The sequence below is a fragment of the Megalops cyprinoides genome, chromosome 2 (assembly GCF_013368585.1).
Source record: "Megalops cyprinoides isolate fMegCyp1 chromosome 2, fMegCyp1.pri, whole genome shotgun sequence".
Classification (NCBI taxonomy): Eukaryota; Metazoa; Chordata; class Actinopteri; order Elopiformes; family Megalopidae; genus Megalops; species Megalops cyprinoides.
The window spans coordinates 62,025,226-62,044,674 of NC_050584.1; the positions used below are offsets into that span (position 1 = coordinate 62,025,226).

At 44.3% G+C, this 19,449-nt stretch overlaps 1 protein-coding gene across 1 annotated transcript; it reads left to right on the forward strand.

Moving 5' to 3' along the window:
• Positions 1 to 10,510: 10,510 nt before the first annotated feature.
• Positions 10,511 to 12,258, forward strand: LOC118796441 (eotaxin-like). Its single transcript, XM_036555303.1, has 3 exons — positions 10,511 to 10,592; positions 11,348 to 11,462; positions 11,881 to 12,258. Exons 1-3 carry the CDS (start codon positions 10,511 to 10,513, stop codon positions 12,125 to 12,127), a joined length of 444 nt encoding a protein of 147 aa, XP_036411196.1. The 3' UTR covers positions 12,128 to 12,258.
• Positions 12,259 to 19,449: the final 7,191 nt, after the last annotated feature.

Genomic DNA, 19,449 nt, shown 5'->3' on the forward strand with positions numbered 1-19,449 from the left:
CAACCAGCAAGAGCTTATAAGTCAACAGAAGCTGGGCTTGGTGCTAAACAGTGCAGTGACAGAAAGCTTCCTCTGGATTTAATTTGGGCTTTAACTCTCGATGCCCTTGAAGCAAGCGCGAGTGCGCTTTAACTGTAGTGAACAAAGCCACATGGCCGCACCGGAACTTACACTGTCACACCATCTGCCTCCCACGCGCATCACTTGACAGGGGTCTCTAGGTGCCCAGCCTCGGTGGGGGGGTTTTGCTGTTAGGTGACGGGGGGAGGGGTCTGTGGGAGGAAAACCAAATTGTTCTTTTCCTTTCTGCGTTGTCTGCTTTAAAAAGCCTGTCCATTCTGATGACTGTTAAAACATCAGAGACCTACGTGAAGAAATGAAGACCCTCTGGAGTTTATTCCCCTGCCTCATGGTGCTCCTGCTGTGTCCTTCTGCCAGCCAATGTGAGGGTCTTTAATTCTGCATTGCTCTTAGTGGGGACACTCTGGTGATTATTGGCGCTCTAAGTGAGCATACGTTTGGTCTTTGATGGGGATCTAATTTGGTGACTTCTGGTATTAGCGGAGATGTACAGTAATCACGCAACTCTTGGTCCAAACTTGAAGCCTGGGGATCTAATTGGGCAGTTGGTGTGGTCTCTGGTCATATTGGGACTCTGGATTCTGATCGAGCTGGAGGAATTCTTGTCTTGTTGACAATATTCGAAGTTTGTTGTTCTAGATTGTAAGGAATGTTATCTCTTATTTTTTTTCACCCTGTCACCTATTTTGGAACACGAGTCTTCGTCGAGCATTCATCTCTTCCTTCTGTCTTTAAGTTTTAGCCGTGTTTCTTGTCTCATCCTCAGATTTAAAGAGCGGGCATTTGCAAATGCAGTGTGCGGAAATGCTAAACGAAAAACTTGAAAGGCAGTCAAATTTAAATCTAACAAACTGTCTGTTTTTAACAGCAAGTGGCCGTGTGAGCTCATGCTGTCTGAAAACCTCTGAAACTGTCCTGCGCCTGAACCGAATCAATTCCTACTACCTGCAGAGAAAGGGTGGCGTCTGTCCAGTAGATGCCGTGGTGTAAGTACAGAATGCATATTCATTTTTAGGACAATCAGTGCCAGAACTACCAAGCTCAAAATGGTGGGAAAAATTAACTGCAGGCCTTCATTTTTTTTACTGAGGTGCTTACGGTCTTCATTAAATTTATAAAATTAATTGGAGTATGGAATTTATTATTTCATAAAAAAAAAAAAAAATTAGCTGAATATACATGAAAAAAATGTGGCTGTAAGAATTAACACAAAACTACTGTATAAGATTGATATAAACAACTAGCATAATGAAGTCAGCTCCTGGGTTTAATTTCTTTATCAGTCTGTCTAAAGACCTATTTGATCAATCAATCAATCAATCAATCACTTCCTTAACGTATATATGGCTGATGCATTTATACTTGCCTCCTTACAGATTTGTCACAGTTAAAGGCATCAAAGTCTGTGCGAATCCCGACAATCCATGGGTGAAAAAAGCCAGGAAATATGTGGATGGAAAGAAGAGGCCCCTTGTGACCTCTGCTACCCCGTCACCTGAGCCGGTGACAGACGGGCAGCCAACACAGGGGACAGACAAGCAGCCAACACAGGGGACAGACAGGCAGCCAACACAGGGGACTGACAGGCAGCCAACACAGGGGACAGACAAGCAGCCAACACAGGGGACAGACAGGCAGCCAACACAGGGGACTGACAGGCAGCCAACACAGGAGACAGACAGGCAGCCAACACAGGGGACAGACAAGCAGCCAACACAGGGGACTGACAGGCAGCCAACATGGGGGACAGACAAGCAGCCATCACAGGGGACAGACAGGCAGCCAACACAGGGGACAGACAAGCAGCCAACACAGGGGACAGACAGGCAGCCAACATGGGGGACAGACAAGCAGCCAACACAGGGGACAGACAGGCAGCCAACACAGGGGACAGACAGGCAGCCAACACAGGGGACAGACAAGCAGCCAACACAGGGGACAGACAAGCAGCCAACAAAGGGGACAGACAAGCAGCCAACATGGGGGACAGACAAGCAGCCATCACAGGGGACAGACAAGCAGCCAATACAGGGGACAGACAAGCAGCCAACAAAGGGGACAGACAAGCAGCCATCACAGGGGACAGACAGGCAGCCAATATTGGGGACTGACAGGCAGCCAACATGGGGGACGGACAAGCAGCCAACACAGGGGACAGACAAGCAGCCAACACAGGGGACAGACAAGCAGCCAACACAGGGGACAGACAAGCAGCCAACACAGGGGACAAACAAGCAGCCAACACAGGGGACAGACGAGCAGCCAACACAGGGGGGATGCAGCCAACACCACCTTGCAATCGCCTCAGTCCCAAGCTGAACTGAATAGAGCTGTCACACATTTGAGAACATTCAGCTGTGGACTCCTTGGAAACCCCCTCCAATTATAAGAAGCAAATATATTTCCATTTGTATCTTGGCTATTTAATGGGCACTTTACTGTATGGAATTGTACTAGTCACAAAAATACTGTAATAGTCACTAGAAAATGCATTTTTTCAGATTCTGAATATTTATGGAATATTAATTTCTATACATTTTCTGCTAAGGAAACCTTATATGTAATAAATCCAGGTGCTTTCTTCTTTTTAAAAAAGATACCACATCTGTATTTGGTCATCTTAAGACCTGGACATGGATGTACTCACAGATTTTTAAAATGAATGTTATTGATGAATAATAATAAACAATAAAGGTCAATAGATGCACATTGGTTTCATTTTTTCTTTCAGATATATTGATTCCAATCACCACTGTAACTGCACACATTTAAATGGGAAATTACAAGTAAAGACCAACAAAAGTCTTGTCAATGCAACTAAATAAAGTTGTGAGTTCTTCTTTCTCCTCTTAATTCAGTCAAGCTCGCATACAGTGTGCTTACAAGACATCAGCATGTGAACTTAATTGTGACAAAAACAGGTAGCGCTAATGGTAATTAGTACCACTTTGTATGGTAATGAGCATTAACTGTGTTTAATACAAGTGATCTGATAGAACTAGCTTGCTGGGTAGCTGCTGTCTGTTACTGTGGGGGCTGAACTTGGAAAACCCAGCCTGCTTTGTGAAAAAAGTTTAAGCAATAGAAAAAAAAAAGTCCAGTAAGTCATATCTATGTGTGTAACTGAAAGCAAAGTTACCTGAGCACAGAAGAACACTTCATTACTCAATGACTCCCGGTTTAGCATTTAACAGGCTGAAAGTGTATCATGCGCAGCCAGTCTGTTAGAATGTCTAACCGGGACAGCAGGTACACTATCTGCCAGGTTATAGTTTGTCAGGGTGTACCCCCAAACCTCACACTTCTACAGCACAGAGGCTTGGACCCTACTCATTAAACATAAAGGGTGCAATAAATGGGGAAAAGTGAAAGAGAAACTGATTTACGTTATTTTGTGGTTTTATTGGTTAGCCCAAGGACCAAGAATCAGGCCAATCTGTAGCACAACGGTGTTGTAGTAAGAGTTGTGGTTCAAAAACCTTTGCCCTGCAATTACAATGTGTCTCTGCATGTCAGTGGCTTTTAAGTGAGCTCCAGCAAGAGGATCCCAGCTTATATTGGGACTACAAATTTTGTAAAAGCCATGCATATGAGGCTCATATGCATCCAAATGAGATAAAGAGTATTGTATTTTCATGTATGTTCATGTTCTCTGTGTGCGAGGGAGGGAGGGAGAGAGGAAGAGGGAGAGAGAGAGAGTGAGAGAAAGAGAAAGAGAAAGCATTTTCAGGTTAGTTGCAACACCTAGGAGAGAGCCTGTTGAAGAACCACACTGAGCCAATATGTGCTGAAATATTAAAAGTAGTGTAGAAGGAAAGCTTTAACATAGACATTTCACTTTTGTATACATATGAAAGACTTACACATACACACTTGCACATGTAGATGATTAGGGATGGTCAGATTCGCATCGGTGCACCGGCATAAAAGTTCACGATGAGATTGCCCCGATTAAAAAAGTGTGCACCAGATACAATATGGGATGAACTCAGGATACATTGTTTCTAACATCTTTGCATGGGTAAAATCCGATTTATTTATATATAATTAATATAACTATTAGTAGATAACCTATGCCTTTATTACTTAGAAATGTGACCAATAATTTGAGACCAATAATTTTCTATTTAGATTGATTCCTCCTCTCTAAACTGTTTCTCAAGCGCCCTCTCTCATCTCCACTGCTGTCAGTGGCCAATTCTCGTCAAGTCTCTCGGCCAACTCTCGCGCGAGTCGGAGGCGTATCCGGGAGAGTCACAGATTGGCATGGAGGAGGACGAGCTTCACGTTTCACCGAATTGCTACAAATCAAATGATACACTTCGGATTTTTCAAGAGAGACGGAAAATTTGACAAGAGTCATGCAGTTTGCAAAATATGCCGTGCCGCTATAAAGTACACAGGCAGCACTGTCTGCTTAAGAAGAACCACAGAAATAAAATCACACTATCGGTATCATATTGAATTGCATAGCAACATATTCTTTTGCATCGCGTTGAATCGCATTGTGTTGAATCAAATCGTGTCGAATCGCACTGCATCGCAATAGGGGTGAATCATATCGTATCGCACTAGTAGTTGCTTCATATGTATCTTTAATGTATCGGATCGTTGGCAATGCGTTGAGATGTGTATCGCATCGGCCTCAGTGACGGAGATGCACATCCCTATAGATTTACATTTATTCATTTAGCAGATGATACAGTTGCAGATATTGTGCATATGATAGGCTACAGTTGCACACATACTACACACTTGCGCATTCAATCACTTGTACACACACGCTATTTGTACATGCATGTATGTGGGTGTGTGTGCAAGACCATTTTCAATGCGCCTGGAAGTCGTTTCATTGTAACAGGAAGGCGATTTAAAAATGTAGCCTGAACTATGGAGCAGAAGGTCATGATTAGGTGACGATCAGCAGTGGCGAACCAAGAAGAGTTTGCAGAATGTTCACCGCCTCGGCAGTAACTTTGTTGTCCGCCATGGTGTGCAGTTATCTAGAAATGAACTGTAACGTTGCTATAAGTTTGCCTTCCTGTTACAATGAAACAACTTCTGGGCGCATTGAACATGGTCTTGCACACACACCCACATACATGCACGCAACCACTCAGTGTTGAGTACAAATAGCGTCTGTGTACAAGTGAATGGATGCGCAAGTGTGTAGTGTGTGCAACTGTAGCCTATCATATGCACAAGAACTGTGTATATGTATGTGCAACTGTATCATCTATATGTGCAAGTAGTCTGTGTATGTATAAGTCTTCCATATGTATACTCAAGAGAAATGTTAACGTGCAAGTGTTTCAATGATTTCGCCCTAAACGGCCTCTCATATTAAATGCATACGTTACTATACAGCATGCATAAGAAAATGTACCTGCTAGCGTAACTGTCATTAATTATTTATTTATTTATTTTTTTTTTTATTTGTATAGCGCTTTTTACAACACAAGTTGTCACAAAGCAGCTTTACATTGTTCCCAGGCCTGAGACCCCCTGAGAGCAAGCCTAAGGCAACAGTGGCAAGGAAAAACTCCCTATCAGGAAGAAACCTTGAGCAGAACCGGGCTCATGTGGGGGGGGGGGGGGGGGGGGCATCTGCTTCTGGCCGGCACTGGGCAGATAGAACAATAGTAGTTAACAGTAGATTAATTATAAGAATGTCTCCTAGGATGTCCGGGTCTTGGAATGCAGTTGGCAGCGAGGTAGCAGGACTGGAAAACGGGATGAGGCGCTTGGGCTACAGCTCCGGACAGGAGCCCGGAGCAGGGAATAGGAAGCAAACAGAAAACAGTGGTTAGTGGATGATAAGAATGGCAGGGATGTAGAACAGAGAGGAAGCTGTACTCAAGCACATAAGCACACACACACAATCACCCACTCATACATACACACACACACACACACACACACTCACCCACTCATACACACACAAACACACACACACACACACACACATATGCACAGTAGGGCATCTAAACAGCCTCTCATATTAAATGCATACATTACTATACAGCATGCATAAGAAAATGTACCTGCTAGTGTAACTGTCATTAATTATTTGAAGCTGTACGCAAGCACATAAGCACACACACACACTCACACACTCACCCACTCATACACACACATACACACACACACACACACACACACCCATTCATACACACACAAACACACACATACACACACACACACACATACACACAAACACACACATACACACACACATATGCACAGTAGGGTGTATTTAACCATATGTGCAATTATACAACATTTTCTATTCAGAAATTCTAGTTGCAGTGCTATTTTCTTTAATTATCATATTTTGGTACAATATATAGCATGGTATATTCAGTATGGTGTTACAATGTGTTTAGTTGTATATGTATATTTCAGCACTGTTGACATCTTGACACTTTATCACATCTTGACACTTCATTTATAATGTTATTGTTTATTGCACTTGATATGTCATGTTCGTCTCGTATATATTATTGTTGTTATAACATTACTAATGCTACAGCGACTGATAGTAGCATACATAAGATCACATATATCACTGTATGCATTTGAAGATATCTGACCGTTCCAGCATGGAAAAGTGATGATTCCGGTCACTCATGGCCATGTAGATTTTTTCCACCATTCAGTTGAATGAGTGAAACAGGGTGTAGTGTGCAGTGGTAGGTGGTGCGATATTTTACTACTGCTGTCAGTCGCTTGGGGTTAACCAGACCGTGGAACTTCTGTGGGTTTTTTTTTTTTTTTTTTTTTTGCAAGCGCGCTCAGCGTCTCTACGGAGTGGGTTTTCCTCTGAACGCCCACTCCGCTTAACACCGCGTGGAGGGCGCGCTCCTTCCACGATGCAGGGAGACGCTCAGAGAGGTGTTCGGGCAACCTGACGTACAACGTGCGACCAAGGCCGTGTGATGCATCGTGACACACTGACGCGTCACGGCGAGGTCTGACCTCAGAGCCGTTGCTCTGACGACGTGTCTGGCGTTAAGGAGAAAGGAATCAGTCCTTTCGACAAAAACCTCACGATGCCCTCACTGGTTAGGGCAGTGGTGGGTCAGGGTCGTCAGAAGGGATTCGGGGTGACGCCGCTACCCGCCCCACTCTCTCCCACCTCTCTGCCTTGACGCCGATATTTTTAGAATGTGTGAACGCACCGGCAGTGAAGGTGCGCTCGCCTTCAGCTCAGTGCAAGATGCAAAGCCTGTGGCTTTGACGGCACTGTGACAGACCCACTCTCTCGTCAGATGAAGAGGGGGAAAATGAAGGGGGGGGGGGGTACTGAGATGGCGGAAGGGAGTACTTTTATTGCGGGGGGTTTTGTAGTCGATTGTCAGAGTGAAAAGAGTGGGCTGGGCACTTAACAGCTAATATGCACCAGAGAGCTCTGCTGTGTTGTATTTTCCACTTGCTTAGCTAACACCCCGCCACACCTTCGGTTAAAATAAGACTCATGCTTTTGTCTGGCGCATTGGGTAGCAAAGGACATAATGCACTGAGAAAGTCCTGACCACATGTCAAATTCACATTTTCACTACACCTTATTCACCAGAAAAAAAGTACAATGCTAAACATATTACTGTAACTACTCAACATACAGTCAGAGTGGCTTAAAATTATATTAAAATTAATTCATAAGGAATTTATACATTGTCTGGGACATATATGGCCCATTCAGGGCTGATTGATGCAATTTGTTCAGCCATACGTTTTCCGTGTGAATATTTCCCTTCAGAGAATAATCCTTGCTTCCCCCGATAATGGGAAGCCTGTGCAGGAGTCCCTTGCAGTTTGCAGATTTATGATTTGCGGTTTTGAATAATGCCAACAGGTAGTGCTCTCTGTTGCTGACTTCCCTGTTCTCACAGGCCGCAACGTGAAAACACTAGCAGGCAGTATAGCACAGTGGTTAAGGAGCCCAACTCTTGACTGAAAGGTTGCTGGTTCGATTCCCCGCTGGGGCACTGCTGTTGTACCCTCAGTCAAGGTACTTAACCTGTAACTGCCTCAGTAAATATCCAGCTGTATAAAATGGATAACGTTATAACTGATATAAGTCGCTCTGGGTAAGAGTGTCTGCTAAACGGCAATAATGTAATGGATACAAATATCCTGTGTGGTTGTTTTGTGATAAAAATAAATCCCCTTTGCACACACATTACTCTTAATAGTGTGGCACGCTGTTCACTGATCTCACTGTTATCCTTTTGCGGAGGGTCTCTGGACCATTTCCCCCCACGAAATGGTGGAAACCTCCTGTGCAGTCAGGTGTCTCACCTCAGCTATGAGCTACGCAGCTTCCATCTGAAAGGGGAACAAGGCCGGCAGACTCTGCTCTCTGTTCTGGTTTTTCAGCTTTTTCAGGAATAATTTCACGGTTAGAAATAATGCAGAGAATGCAGGTGGGATAGAGACTGATTCCGACAGACAGAGGGTGAAAGTGAGAGTGTGACAGTTATTGCCACGACATGTTTCAGACCAGAACCGTCACTCTGTGCTGCTGTGGGGGCAGGCGTATGTACACATGCCAAAAGGTCAAAAGCGTTGGTCTTTTACTGGGTACAAAATTCATCTCAGGAACACCTTCTGGCGATATGAGAGATGATAGGCTATGTGCTGAGTCACTGTGAAAATTCATCCAATCTCACACTGTTCTTCACCACGGCTGAGACTGTTATATGCCCCACGTTTAGTGCGATCCCCCCCATGGAAGATTACGTGTGCTGGTTCCAATGGCATCTGCTGAAGACCTTTTGTGAAAGATAGCACAGCTTCTCTCTACATACCATAGCAGCAAGAGTTCAAAACCTTTCATTGCCTATATATATATATACACTGTGTGTGTATATATATATATATATATATATACATATATATATACACTGTGTGTGTGTATATATATATATATATATATATATATATATATATATATATAAATTAGGAGTTAGGAATTAGGGGGGCAGCATTGTGGTGTAATGGAGCAGGGCTGGCAAGCAAAAGTTTGCTAGTTCCATTCCCCTGCTGGGGCGCTGCTGTTGTACCCTTGGGCAAGGTACTTAACCCAGAATTGCCTCAGTAGATATGCAGCTGTATAAATGGCTAATGTAAAAGTTGTAACGAATGTAAGTTGGTCTGAATAAGCGCTTCTGCTAAATGACAATAATGTAATGTAGCGTAATGAGTAATGAGAGGACTGTATTGGCAGTGCTGGTCATGGTCTTTGAGGGCAGCAGTGTCCTCAGAACTACTCAGCCCTGGTCTGAGACAACAGAATCAGCAGGGCCACAGAGTCCGCAGGCCTATTCAACCCTGGGCCATGGTGTCTGCATTGCTACTGAAACTTAGTTTTGTAGGATCACAACATCAATAGGACTACTGTATCCTCACCCTGGAGGGCTACTCAGCCCTGGTCGTGGAGGGCCGCATTGCCTACAGACCTACTGAACCATAGTTCTGGAAGGCTGCATTGTCTTCAGAGCTACTCATACAGTACCTAGACCTGGAGGGCCATCTTGACTGCAGACCTACTGAACTATAGTCCTGGAGGACTGCATTGTTTACAGGGTTACATGAGGTTCTGCTTTAATTGCTCAGCAAGCCTTCTGAACCAGTTAAACACGACTTCCTGGTAATGAGTGTTTAGAATACCATTCTGTATATCAGGATATAACATATCACATAATTCTACATATTAGTATTTGTATTGCTTTATGAATTCAGAACACTAGAGGACATTTGTGTCAGAGATTTTCTAGTTCCAGAACATTTATCTGAGGTCGAACCTATACAAAACTCACAGCATTACAAAGAGCTTTAAAACAAAAAATTCCATCATAGATATGTTTAATAGGGAATATACAGTGATTACAGCGATTTCCAAAGTACTAAAGAATCCACCACATGGAAATACACACATTTTTTCCTTCATGGGAAAAATGTACTGTAGGCTTCTGGACAAAGTGACACCTTTGACTCTTTGCGGTCTTTGACGCTGGCGGCCACAGGTTTCCCACCGTGACGCCAGGACATTAATTCCAGCAATCACATCGCAGAATTTACCTGTCTTACACTCAGGAGAAGTGCTCGTGGTGTGTACTTAGCTGTTAGCAGATTGTAACACAGACCAGACCAGCGGTACTTCTCTGCAGCTTGCTGACACACTCGTCAACGCCCCTCCTCCATCTGCCCCCCTGTTTGGCGGGGGGGGCACTGGGTTGGGGGGGCCAGGGGGGTGGAGACCCCAGGCCTCGGTTTGCTCATCTTTTCCACCTGCTTGCTGGGGGGCTGTGGTCAGGAGGGGGTGGGGGGCGGAAAGAGCCTCTCAGCCTCCGTCTCTCTAAAAAAGCCCGAGGTGCAGGCTCTGAGCACTTAGCGCTGCACCTGCTTACTTGACAGCTCACGAAGAATGAAGATCTCCGACGCCGCCACCATGGCCGCTGCTGCCTTCCTCATCTACGCGCTCGCGTGGACGGCCCGCGTCTCAGCCTGTAAGTCTCTCCCTCTCCGTGCTCTGCCTCAGAGGCAGGGTCACACTTTACCGTTACACACCATTACACACTGTCAGAGGTGATGTGCTAATGCTCATACCAGTGCTATAATGTAACAGCATTATAACGCTAATAATAACATCAATAATGCCAATACTCCTACTACCGCTACTACTAATACTACTAATCATAATAATAATAATAATAGCATCTCTAGTTGTAGTAGTATGAGTAGTAAGGGTAGTACTATAGTAGTAGTAATAAGTCCTGGAATACAAACAGAGGCAGCAGTAGTGTTGGTCGCAGTGGCGGTGGCAGTATTACTAGAAGCATAAGTACTGTTACAACAGTAGCTGTTGTAACTGTGGAAATAATATTAGCAGCGGTACGAGTAATAATAGTCATAGCAGTCATTGCGGTGGCAGCAGCGGTAATGGCAGGCACTGTAGTAGCAGCCATGTGTAACGTTCTCTCAATATTGCTAAGACGTTGTTGTGACTTGAGCGTGCTGTTATCAAAGGAACACTGTGGGAATGTTACGGAAACTGTTAGAATACGTAACCTGGGCACCTCCGGGTATTCGTTATCTAGCTGTGTAAATGAATCAAACTGTGAGCTATGGAAGTTGCTCTCCGCTAAACGACAATAATGTAACATAAGGTAATGTACTTAAAACCATGGCAGTATGTAGATCTTGTAAGACTACGCTCTGTGGAAGTCTAAAAATGGACTAAGTTTTCCCTTCCCCTTCACAGCAGGTGGACCCCCCTCAACATGCTGTCTGAGAGTTTCAGAAACAAGATTACGTCTTGACAGAATAAGGGACTACACAGTGCAGAACGCAGGCATATGTCCAGTGGATGCCATTGTGTGAGTATAGAAATATAGATATATGTATGAGCATGCCACGTACTTAAAGTGATGTGATACTCATATACTGTGTGAGTCTAGCTGATTTCTGTGCAGGATATCCAACTGCAAGTGCAAGACTATGCAGTGAAAAACAGTCAGGGCAGAGTTGATTATATCAGTGACAGAGGATATTTATAGTACGTTTACCTTTGATTTAACTACAGTGGATGTATTTATAATTACACTGAATGTATTTTATTTAAAATAATTTACCACATAGTCTTAGACATTGGTCCTTTTATCCACTATCGTCTGTCACAGGACATGTTCAGGTTTCGATTTACACTTGGATTGGCCATGAAGTGATACATAATAGACTGAATGGGTGAGTTGAATGAATGAGTTGATGGATTGACGGTGATTTGTCCGTGTGCAGGTTTCGGACCAAGAGGGGGAAGCGGGTTTGCTCTGATCCGGAGAGAGACTGGGTGAAGAGGGCCATGAAAACCGTGGACACAAAGAAAGAAGAGAGCAAAAGGAAGAAGGAAGAGACCACCACGACGGGCCAAACGATTGCCCAATCTCAAAAGAAACAGGGCGGGAAAAAGGAGGGGAAGGGCAAGGGGAAAGGGGGAGGCAAAGCGAGAAGGGGGGGAAAGCAACAGAGGGCTTCTCCCAAATGAAACCCCAGGCAGAAGGGAGCTGACCCATTCAGGGACATAGTGCGCCAGGGCCCGCCGCATGTCCAGGCAAACATGTAGCTCTCTCCCACTTAATCGCTCCCTGGTCCAGTCGGGCAAAACAAACCCCTCCTTTTCTGGTGTACCTGTACAGGTGTGTGGTAAGCATTTTGGCTGCTGCACCTGCCCCCCCCCCCACCCCCACCATGCCCACTTTGCACTGGTGCTGTGTATAGGTCTGATAAGCTCTTAGCAGAGTGTGGTGAGGCTTCAGTAACATGTGAGAGAATGCTACGAATGTTTCAGTGGCTGCTATGCTTTTATTTGTATCCCGAACATTTCCATATTGTTTTCCTCAGGGATATTTCACGTAATCTATTTGTTAGATAACCAAACCGAAAAGCTGTGAAGAAGCTTAATTCTGTGGCTTGAACGATTAGTTTCACCTGGGGGCTGCCACGTCATCAACGCCATTTTGAAGCCAGTCAGGAAACTCACCGCTGCAGTAACATACAGAGTATCAGTGGCACCAAAATACACCCATAAACTGCGTCTAAACGTGATCACAGCCTCGTACTTGTGGACTGTAGGTTCATATCCCAAAAGGAACACTGTTACACAGTGAGAAAGCTCAGTTGCCTGTAATGTGTGATGAATGTATGAGATTCCAAGCTGCTGGTCAGATATGCTGAAATAATACTGTATGTAAAAGATATGCCTTTCAGTGGATATTTATACTTTACATTTTTCAATAAATGCTGTAAATAATCTTCATACAATAAAACATTACTTGTGAACTTACTTGTGTTTGTGTGGTTTACAGTGCACGGTCTAATTAAAGATGATAACTGCTTTCTCATAATAATAATAATAATAATAATAATTTGTGTTTAGTGCAGTCCTCATCCAAAACAAACCCACCTCACCTGAGAGTCAAATCTCATTCACAGATTGCCAGATGTGAGAGAGACCGTTTGGAGAGTTCTGGCAAATTAGACACATGGTGATTAAGGGCTATAGGCCTGCATGCTGTATCGGAGCCACAATGCCCTTGCTTGTAAAAATAGAGAAAAATGACTATTATACGTGACTATTATAGATATGAACTGTTACAAACAGTGCAGTATATTCATCTACCTTTGCCTTTGGTAGAAGCACCTCCTGTACAAAAGCCTTTGTTAACATTTGAAGTGATCATTTGCTTTTCACAGATTAGGTGACAGAGCCGGAGCTATTTGCAACACACCACTGAAACCGCAGATCTTTATCTGTCTCAAAACCAGGCAAACTGATAAGCGGAACAGACCACATTTCCTTCTATGTACGTCTGTGCCAAGCTTGCTCGCTTCGCAGAGCTAGGTTGGTGGTGTGACGTGCATACGCTTCGTGCGTCTGGGTTTGTGCCCCCCAGGCAAATCATACATGACAAAGTGCTGCCATTGAAATACTCTCGTCCGAAAAGAACATCTGTGATGTTACTCTATTTCGTCACCAGAGAGCGCCACACGCTCAGAGAAAGTTAGCCGCCTGGATTAAAATTCCGATTATGAAATAAAAAACAGAAAGTTAAATGTTCTCTATTAAAAACCTGTTTCGTTAACGCGAAATCCCACAAAACTACAATGAAACATATTCAAGCTGGGGCTCTGGTCGGTCTACACAAAGGTTGTCCGTTTTGTTTGTCTTGTTTTTAGTTACTTTATAGGAACAGTTTGCAGCGGTGGCTCTAGAAACGGCAGTTTACGTAGTTGACAAAAACTGTCTACAAGGACAGTTGAAAAACAGCTGAATTTAACAGGACAGAATTATGTAAGATCGTGTTATGTATCTCTGTGGAGCTGGCGACATCCTTACCTTTTGCAAAAATCTGTTTAGTATAAAATCAGTAAATTAATAACCTTAACCTTCGCGGTTTCAACAAGTACACGTCAGAAGACGTGTCCTGTCTACTGCGGAATTCACTTCTTATTTCACTGAGTTGTCGGGAGGAAATAATGAACTAGTTATGATCCCACAACAGTGAGGCGCTTACAACTGAGGGATGCGAAGGCTTTTGTTGGCGAGTTTACGTCCTATTTCACGGTCGGGCGTCAATGCCATCCTTAGTATGTTTGCTATTCAGTTGAACAATGGTGGACGTTTCCAGTCAACATCCTACCTCATTATATAAGGTTATGCATTATCTAAAAAAAGTAGAACCTCGGGAACAGCCCTTTGCGGAGGTACAATGCTGTTTTGAGCAAGGCTGCTTCTGCAATCTAGTCCTGCATGGATGCACGCTGCTAAGGTCAGATAGATTAGAGTGCTAACAGAAAACACAGCTATGTACGGGCAAAGATAATTTACATGCTTGAAGCCTCGGCACTGCAGCTACTTTCTATGTGTAGACCCCACAGTTAATGACAGCGCACCGTTATTTAGGTGAACGGCATAAAGGTCACCAGCTTTATGAAGTGAGTGAGAATCAGCAAGGAAGGATGAACGGCAGCTTTCTGGGGGGTGGGGGCCCAGAAAAGGCGAGGTTCACTGCGGTTTCTCCCAGAGAAAGAACATTTCGTACGGCTCACCTATGAGGACAAGGTGTCATTTCGGGTTATAACTGCAGAGAGCAGGCCTCTCTGCTTCCTGTCCCGCTCTCTGTGTGCGAGAGGTCAGATTCTCGCAGGGTCAGCGGCAGGTTTCGCCGTATTTCAGACGGGGCCAGGTTTCTCAGTAATTGCATGGTGAGCCTCAGAGTAGAGAGAGTGAGTGTGGCATGATGACTCTCAGAGGTGATCGGGTGGTTTTTCTGGGTAGCGCTACTGTTCAGCGTTTTCGGAATAAATACATACCGCAGTGCAGGAAGCTCGCTGCTCTGGTGGGGTGTGTGTATGTGTGTTCGTGTGCATATGTGTGTGCGTAAGCTTGTTTTAGGTGTGTGTGTGCGTGTACAGAATGTGTGTATGTGTGTGTATGTGTTTGCATTCAGTCTGAGTGCATCTGTGTGCATGTGTGTATGTCTGACACTGCAGAGACGAACATTATCGGTTTCTTCATTCTCTTTACAACATGAGAGAGCAGTGAGAACAGCTTGCTGCGACATATCCTATCATTACATGCGTAGCCCATTTCATTTTGCCCAAGGACTCCACCGTATGTATTAGTTAATTATAAAGCAGCGCAGTGCAGGGGAAGACAGAACATGCACAATTAATCACCAGTGTGTGGTATTACTCTCCACGATCTCTGAGAAAGAGCATGCGGAGGCAGAGACACAGAAAGGTATCTATAGAACTATTATTTAAAAATGAATGGTAACACTTTTACACGCACACACATGCACATACGCGCGCAAATACACGCACACGCCCACACGTCACACACATGTGTGGCAGAGCTGAAGTGAATAAAGAAGAAGACCGCAGTAATTGATCAAAATTGACAAGCCTTCGCAAGCCAAACTGCTAACAGACTCTGTCTTTTCCTCTCTTCCTCTTTAGCTTCACCATCTCTATGCTAACTGAGTGTTTCCATGCATCATGGACCTCCTGTGTGAATGGGCTCTGGTGACACAGAGGAACCTGCACACAATGGCCACCAAGCGTCCTGGGAGTTTACGCGATCATGATTCAAAAGGCCCTCTCGACCTCCGTCATGGGAAAATAACTAAGTGAGAGCTCCCTCTGCTGGTGTTGAGGAGAATTTCATTGTACCCCACCGTGCAATGACAATAAAGTCTGTTCTGATTCTGAATGGCAGAGAAGCACTGTTAAACACTATTCTGTCAAGTGTCTCGTGCTGCAAATGCTACTTCTCAGCTTTCGAAGGACAACATTTATGTTATGTACTGTATTGCACTGAAGTTGAACATGCACTTTGTCCAAGCACAGTAGTCATATGTCTGTTGTGCCAAATAGTGCGTGTGTATGTGTTTTCTGTGTTTGCCTCTTTTCCTGACTATTATTGTGTGAGGATGTGTGTGTGTGTGTGCATGTGTGTGTGAGTGCATGTGTGTGTGTGTGTGCATGTGTGTGTGTGTGTGCATGTGTGTGTGTGTGCATGTGTGTGTGTGTTTGTGGTTTGTGTGTATGTGGTTTGTGTTTGTATGTGTATATATGTGTGGGTGTGTGCATGTGTGTGTGTGTGACGTGTCTGTTTGTGAGTGCATGTGTGTGTGTGTGTGTGTGTGTGTGTGTGTGTGAGACGTGTCTGTTTGTGAGTGCATGTGTGTGTGTGAGACATGTCTGTTTGTGAGTGCGTGTGTGTGTGTGCGAGGTGTCTGTTTGTGAGTGCATGTGTGTGTGTGTGACGTGTCTGTTTGTGTGTGTGTGTGCACGTGCACGTCTCAGTTTCTGTCTCTCTCCTTCTCTCTGTTTAGGGGTGATGTTCTGTGAAATGAAACACCTGCTGCTCTTCTTCACCCTCATCTCAGCAGACTAATCCCCCCCAAACCCGCACCTGCGCCCGCTCCCAGGCCACAGCGACACTGTGGACACGGCTCTGACACAGTCTGCCTGCAGGCGGGGCTTTTACAGCTAGGGATCCCCGTGCCCTCAACCCCTAGGGTGCGGCTCATGGCTCAGGCAGGTGATGGTGTCTTCTTGGGTTCACGTTTGTTTTTCTTTAATATCTGTAGGCTTTGGACAATGCTCCGGTCTGCAGCCATTTTGTAAGTCAGATGGTTATGTAACGGCTCTGGCTCCATGCCTCTGTGAGATCGCATCCACCTCCCGCAAAGACAATGCAATATGAACTGGGGTTGTGTTTGGAAATGGATAGGCGTGACTTATTTGTGGTTGATTATATTTCTAGGATGAATTGTAATGTCACCATATACACGTTTCCCATGATGCACTGGATTCCCACTGCAAGACCTGCCAGCGGGCAGCTGCCCTGGGCCGTGAGGTGGGGCAGGCAGATTGGACTGGCTGTGTTTTGATGAGCTCTGGGATTGGCTAGTAAGGTCTGGCATGGTGCTAGATCGTTTACTCCCTTCTGGCGGACTAGAGTTTGAGTTGTGCGGATTTTTGACAGGGAGTCTGATGTTTTAATCGGCATGATACGAGGCAAAAAAAAAAAAAAACACACCACAGGAGGATAGGAGGTATCTGGGGCATGTCTGGGAGGGGTTCACCATTCTCAGAGGAGAGTTTAGGAGGCTTATTAAACTAATTCAAAATTAATTAGGAGGCTCAGGCAGGTTTCTTAAAGAACATCTGGCAACCTTCAAGCACACTTTATTTTTTAATGAAAGTCCTGATTGCAAGCATAAAAATGCTTTAGTGAAATATGCAATATGTACGCCTCATGAGAAAAATAACACAATATTAAGCTCAAGGATCTGTTCTACCACTTTTGCTTCTACCCTCTGACAGGTTGTCATTTGTATGATATTGTATCACTGTGCAGGCCTGTTAAAAGGAATCACTCATCTGAGAATATTATATAGGAAATGTGGCAGACGCTTTTATCCAAAGCAACTTACAAGTGAGGCAGAGTACAACAAGAGCAAATAACCACATAAAGACTCAATAACATTAGAAGCACTGCATGACTAAGTTTCAATAGTTGGCCAGGCAAGGTAGAAGCTAGCTGGTAGAGATACACGTGCATCTCTTTTTAAGGAAAACAAAGTTTAAGACATACAAAATTGCTTTAGGGGTTTATGTGTTTCAGATGTTCAGCTGAGCATAGAAGAGCTGTGTCTTCAGATGTTTCTTGAAGGTATTGAGAGACTCAGCAGATTAGACGGAGTGTGGAAGTTCATTCCACCTTCCGGGGACAACGGAGGAGAAAGTTCTGGATAGCGATTTCGTGCCGAGATGTGACGGGACCACCAGACACCATTTGGTGGCAGATCGTGAGGGAACATTATTGCAGGGGATTGAAGGTGATGTTTTGCGTGTAAGTGTTCCAGAACACCCCTTTAAAATCCCCTGGTTCAGCGCTTCTTATTTGAGAAAAGATACAGCGTGTGCTTTGCATTTGAAACTTTGGCAGCTTCCTGCTGCGCTTGTTAGCAACACTCCCATTATTGTAAGCCTGAATTCAAAATCTGGAGAGCAGAATTGAGTGTTGTCAGCATTATTATTTTACCTGTGTTTATTTTGTCTGTGTTATTTCCCAGCATGGGTTGGAGTGTGTGAAGGAGCTGCATGCTCTGCCTCCCCTCTCTGTTAGGAGATAATGATATGGAGATTAGGATGCGGGTGGACCCCTCGGAGCCGGGGCTGCTCGAACCCTGTGTATTCCGCTCCGTGGGGTTGCTCTTAATGAGGGTGCAGAGTCACAGAGCACAGGGCGGCACTGCGGCCTCTGCTTACTGAATACCCTGTGGTCTGTAGCCTGTCTCTCCATCTCTCTCTACTTTACTCTCACTCAGACTCTCTGGCTCAAACTCTGTCACTCTCTTTCTCTCACTCAAACTCTCTCTGTCTCTCTCACTCTCTTAAAAACTCTCACTCTCTCTTTCTAAAACTCTCTCTCTTTCTCTATCTCTCTCATTCAGTCTATCATACTATTTCTTTTACTTGCTCTCTCAAACCCTCTCTCACTCTCTTTCTCTCTCTCAAGCTCTCTCACTTTCTCTCTCTCTCAAACTCTCTCTAGCCCCTTTCACACGTGCACTGGACTCCGGAACGTATCTGGCCCTTAGCCGGCGGAGCTTTTTGTGAGAACACAATTGTCCGAATCTGTCGGTGTGACGGACTTCATTCTGCTCTCAAACAGGAAGTACGTCACCTCCACTTGAGATAATAAGGAAGTAGGTGAAACGGTAGACGAAGCTTTTACTGTATATGAGACGAAGGCATCGAAAGTATTTTTGTATTTTTCCCCTGCAATTTGCACTACTTGCATTAAAACATTAAAACATCACAATACCTTTAACCTACATATTTTGACGTTGTTCATGTTTTTTTTCCGCATATAGTTCAACTAGCCAACGTAACATTCCATACATTTTAGAGAGTAAACATATTAACAACACACTTGTTCATTCATTCTGCACTTCATTCATTCTTCCGACTGCACCTAGAAATGGTGTAGGGCTTCCTGCGGGTCTCTTTGTGCTTCACTGAAAGAGTGTTCCACTTCACTACACCTGTTCAGTTCAGTGTCAAAACACAATTATGACAGAGCATGAATTCACACAATTCAGACAATAAATGAACAAATCTCTAACTAGACTGATCTTCCTCTGTCAAAAGTCAATTTTTTGCACAACTACACTTATAATAGTCCAAGGAGTAGTCAAACTTTTCATGTTAGAGAGGGGAAAGGAGGAGAGTCAAACAATTATATAAAATATAAAAAATACACATTTACCTTTCAATGTGCACAAGTAA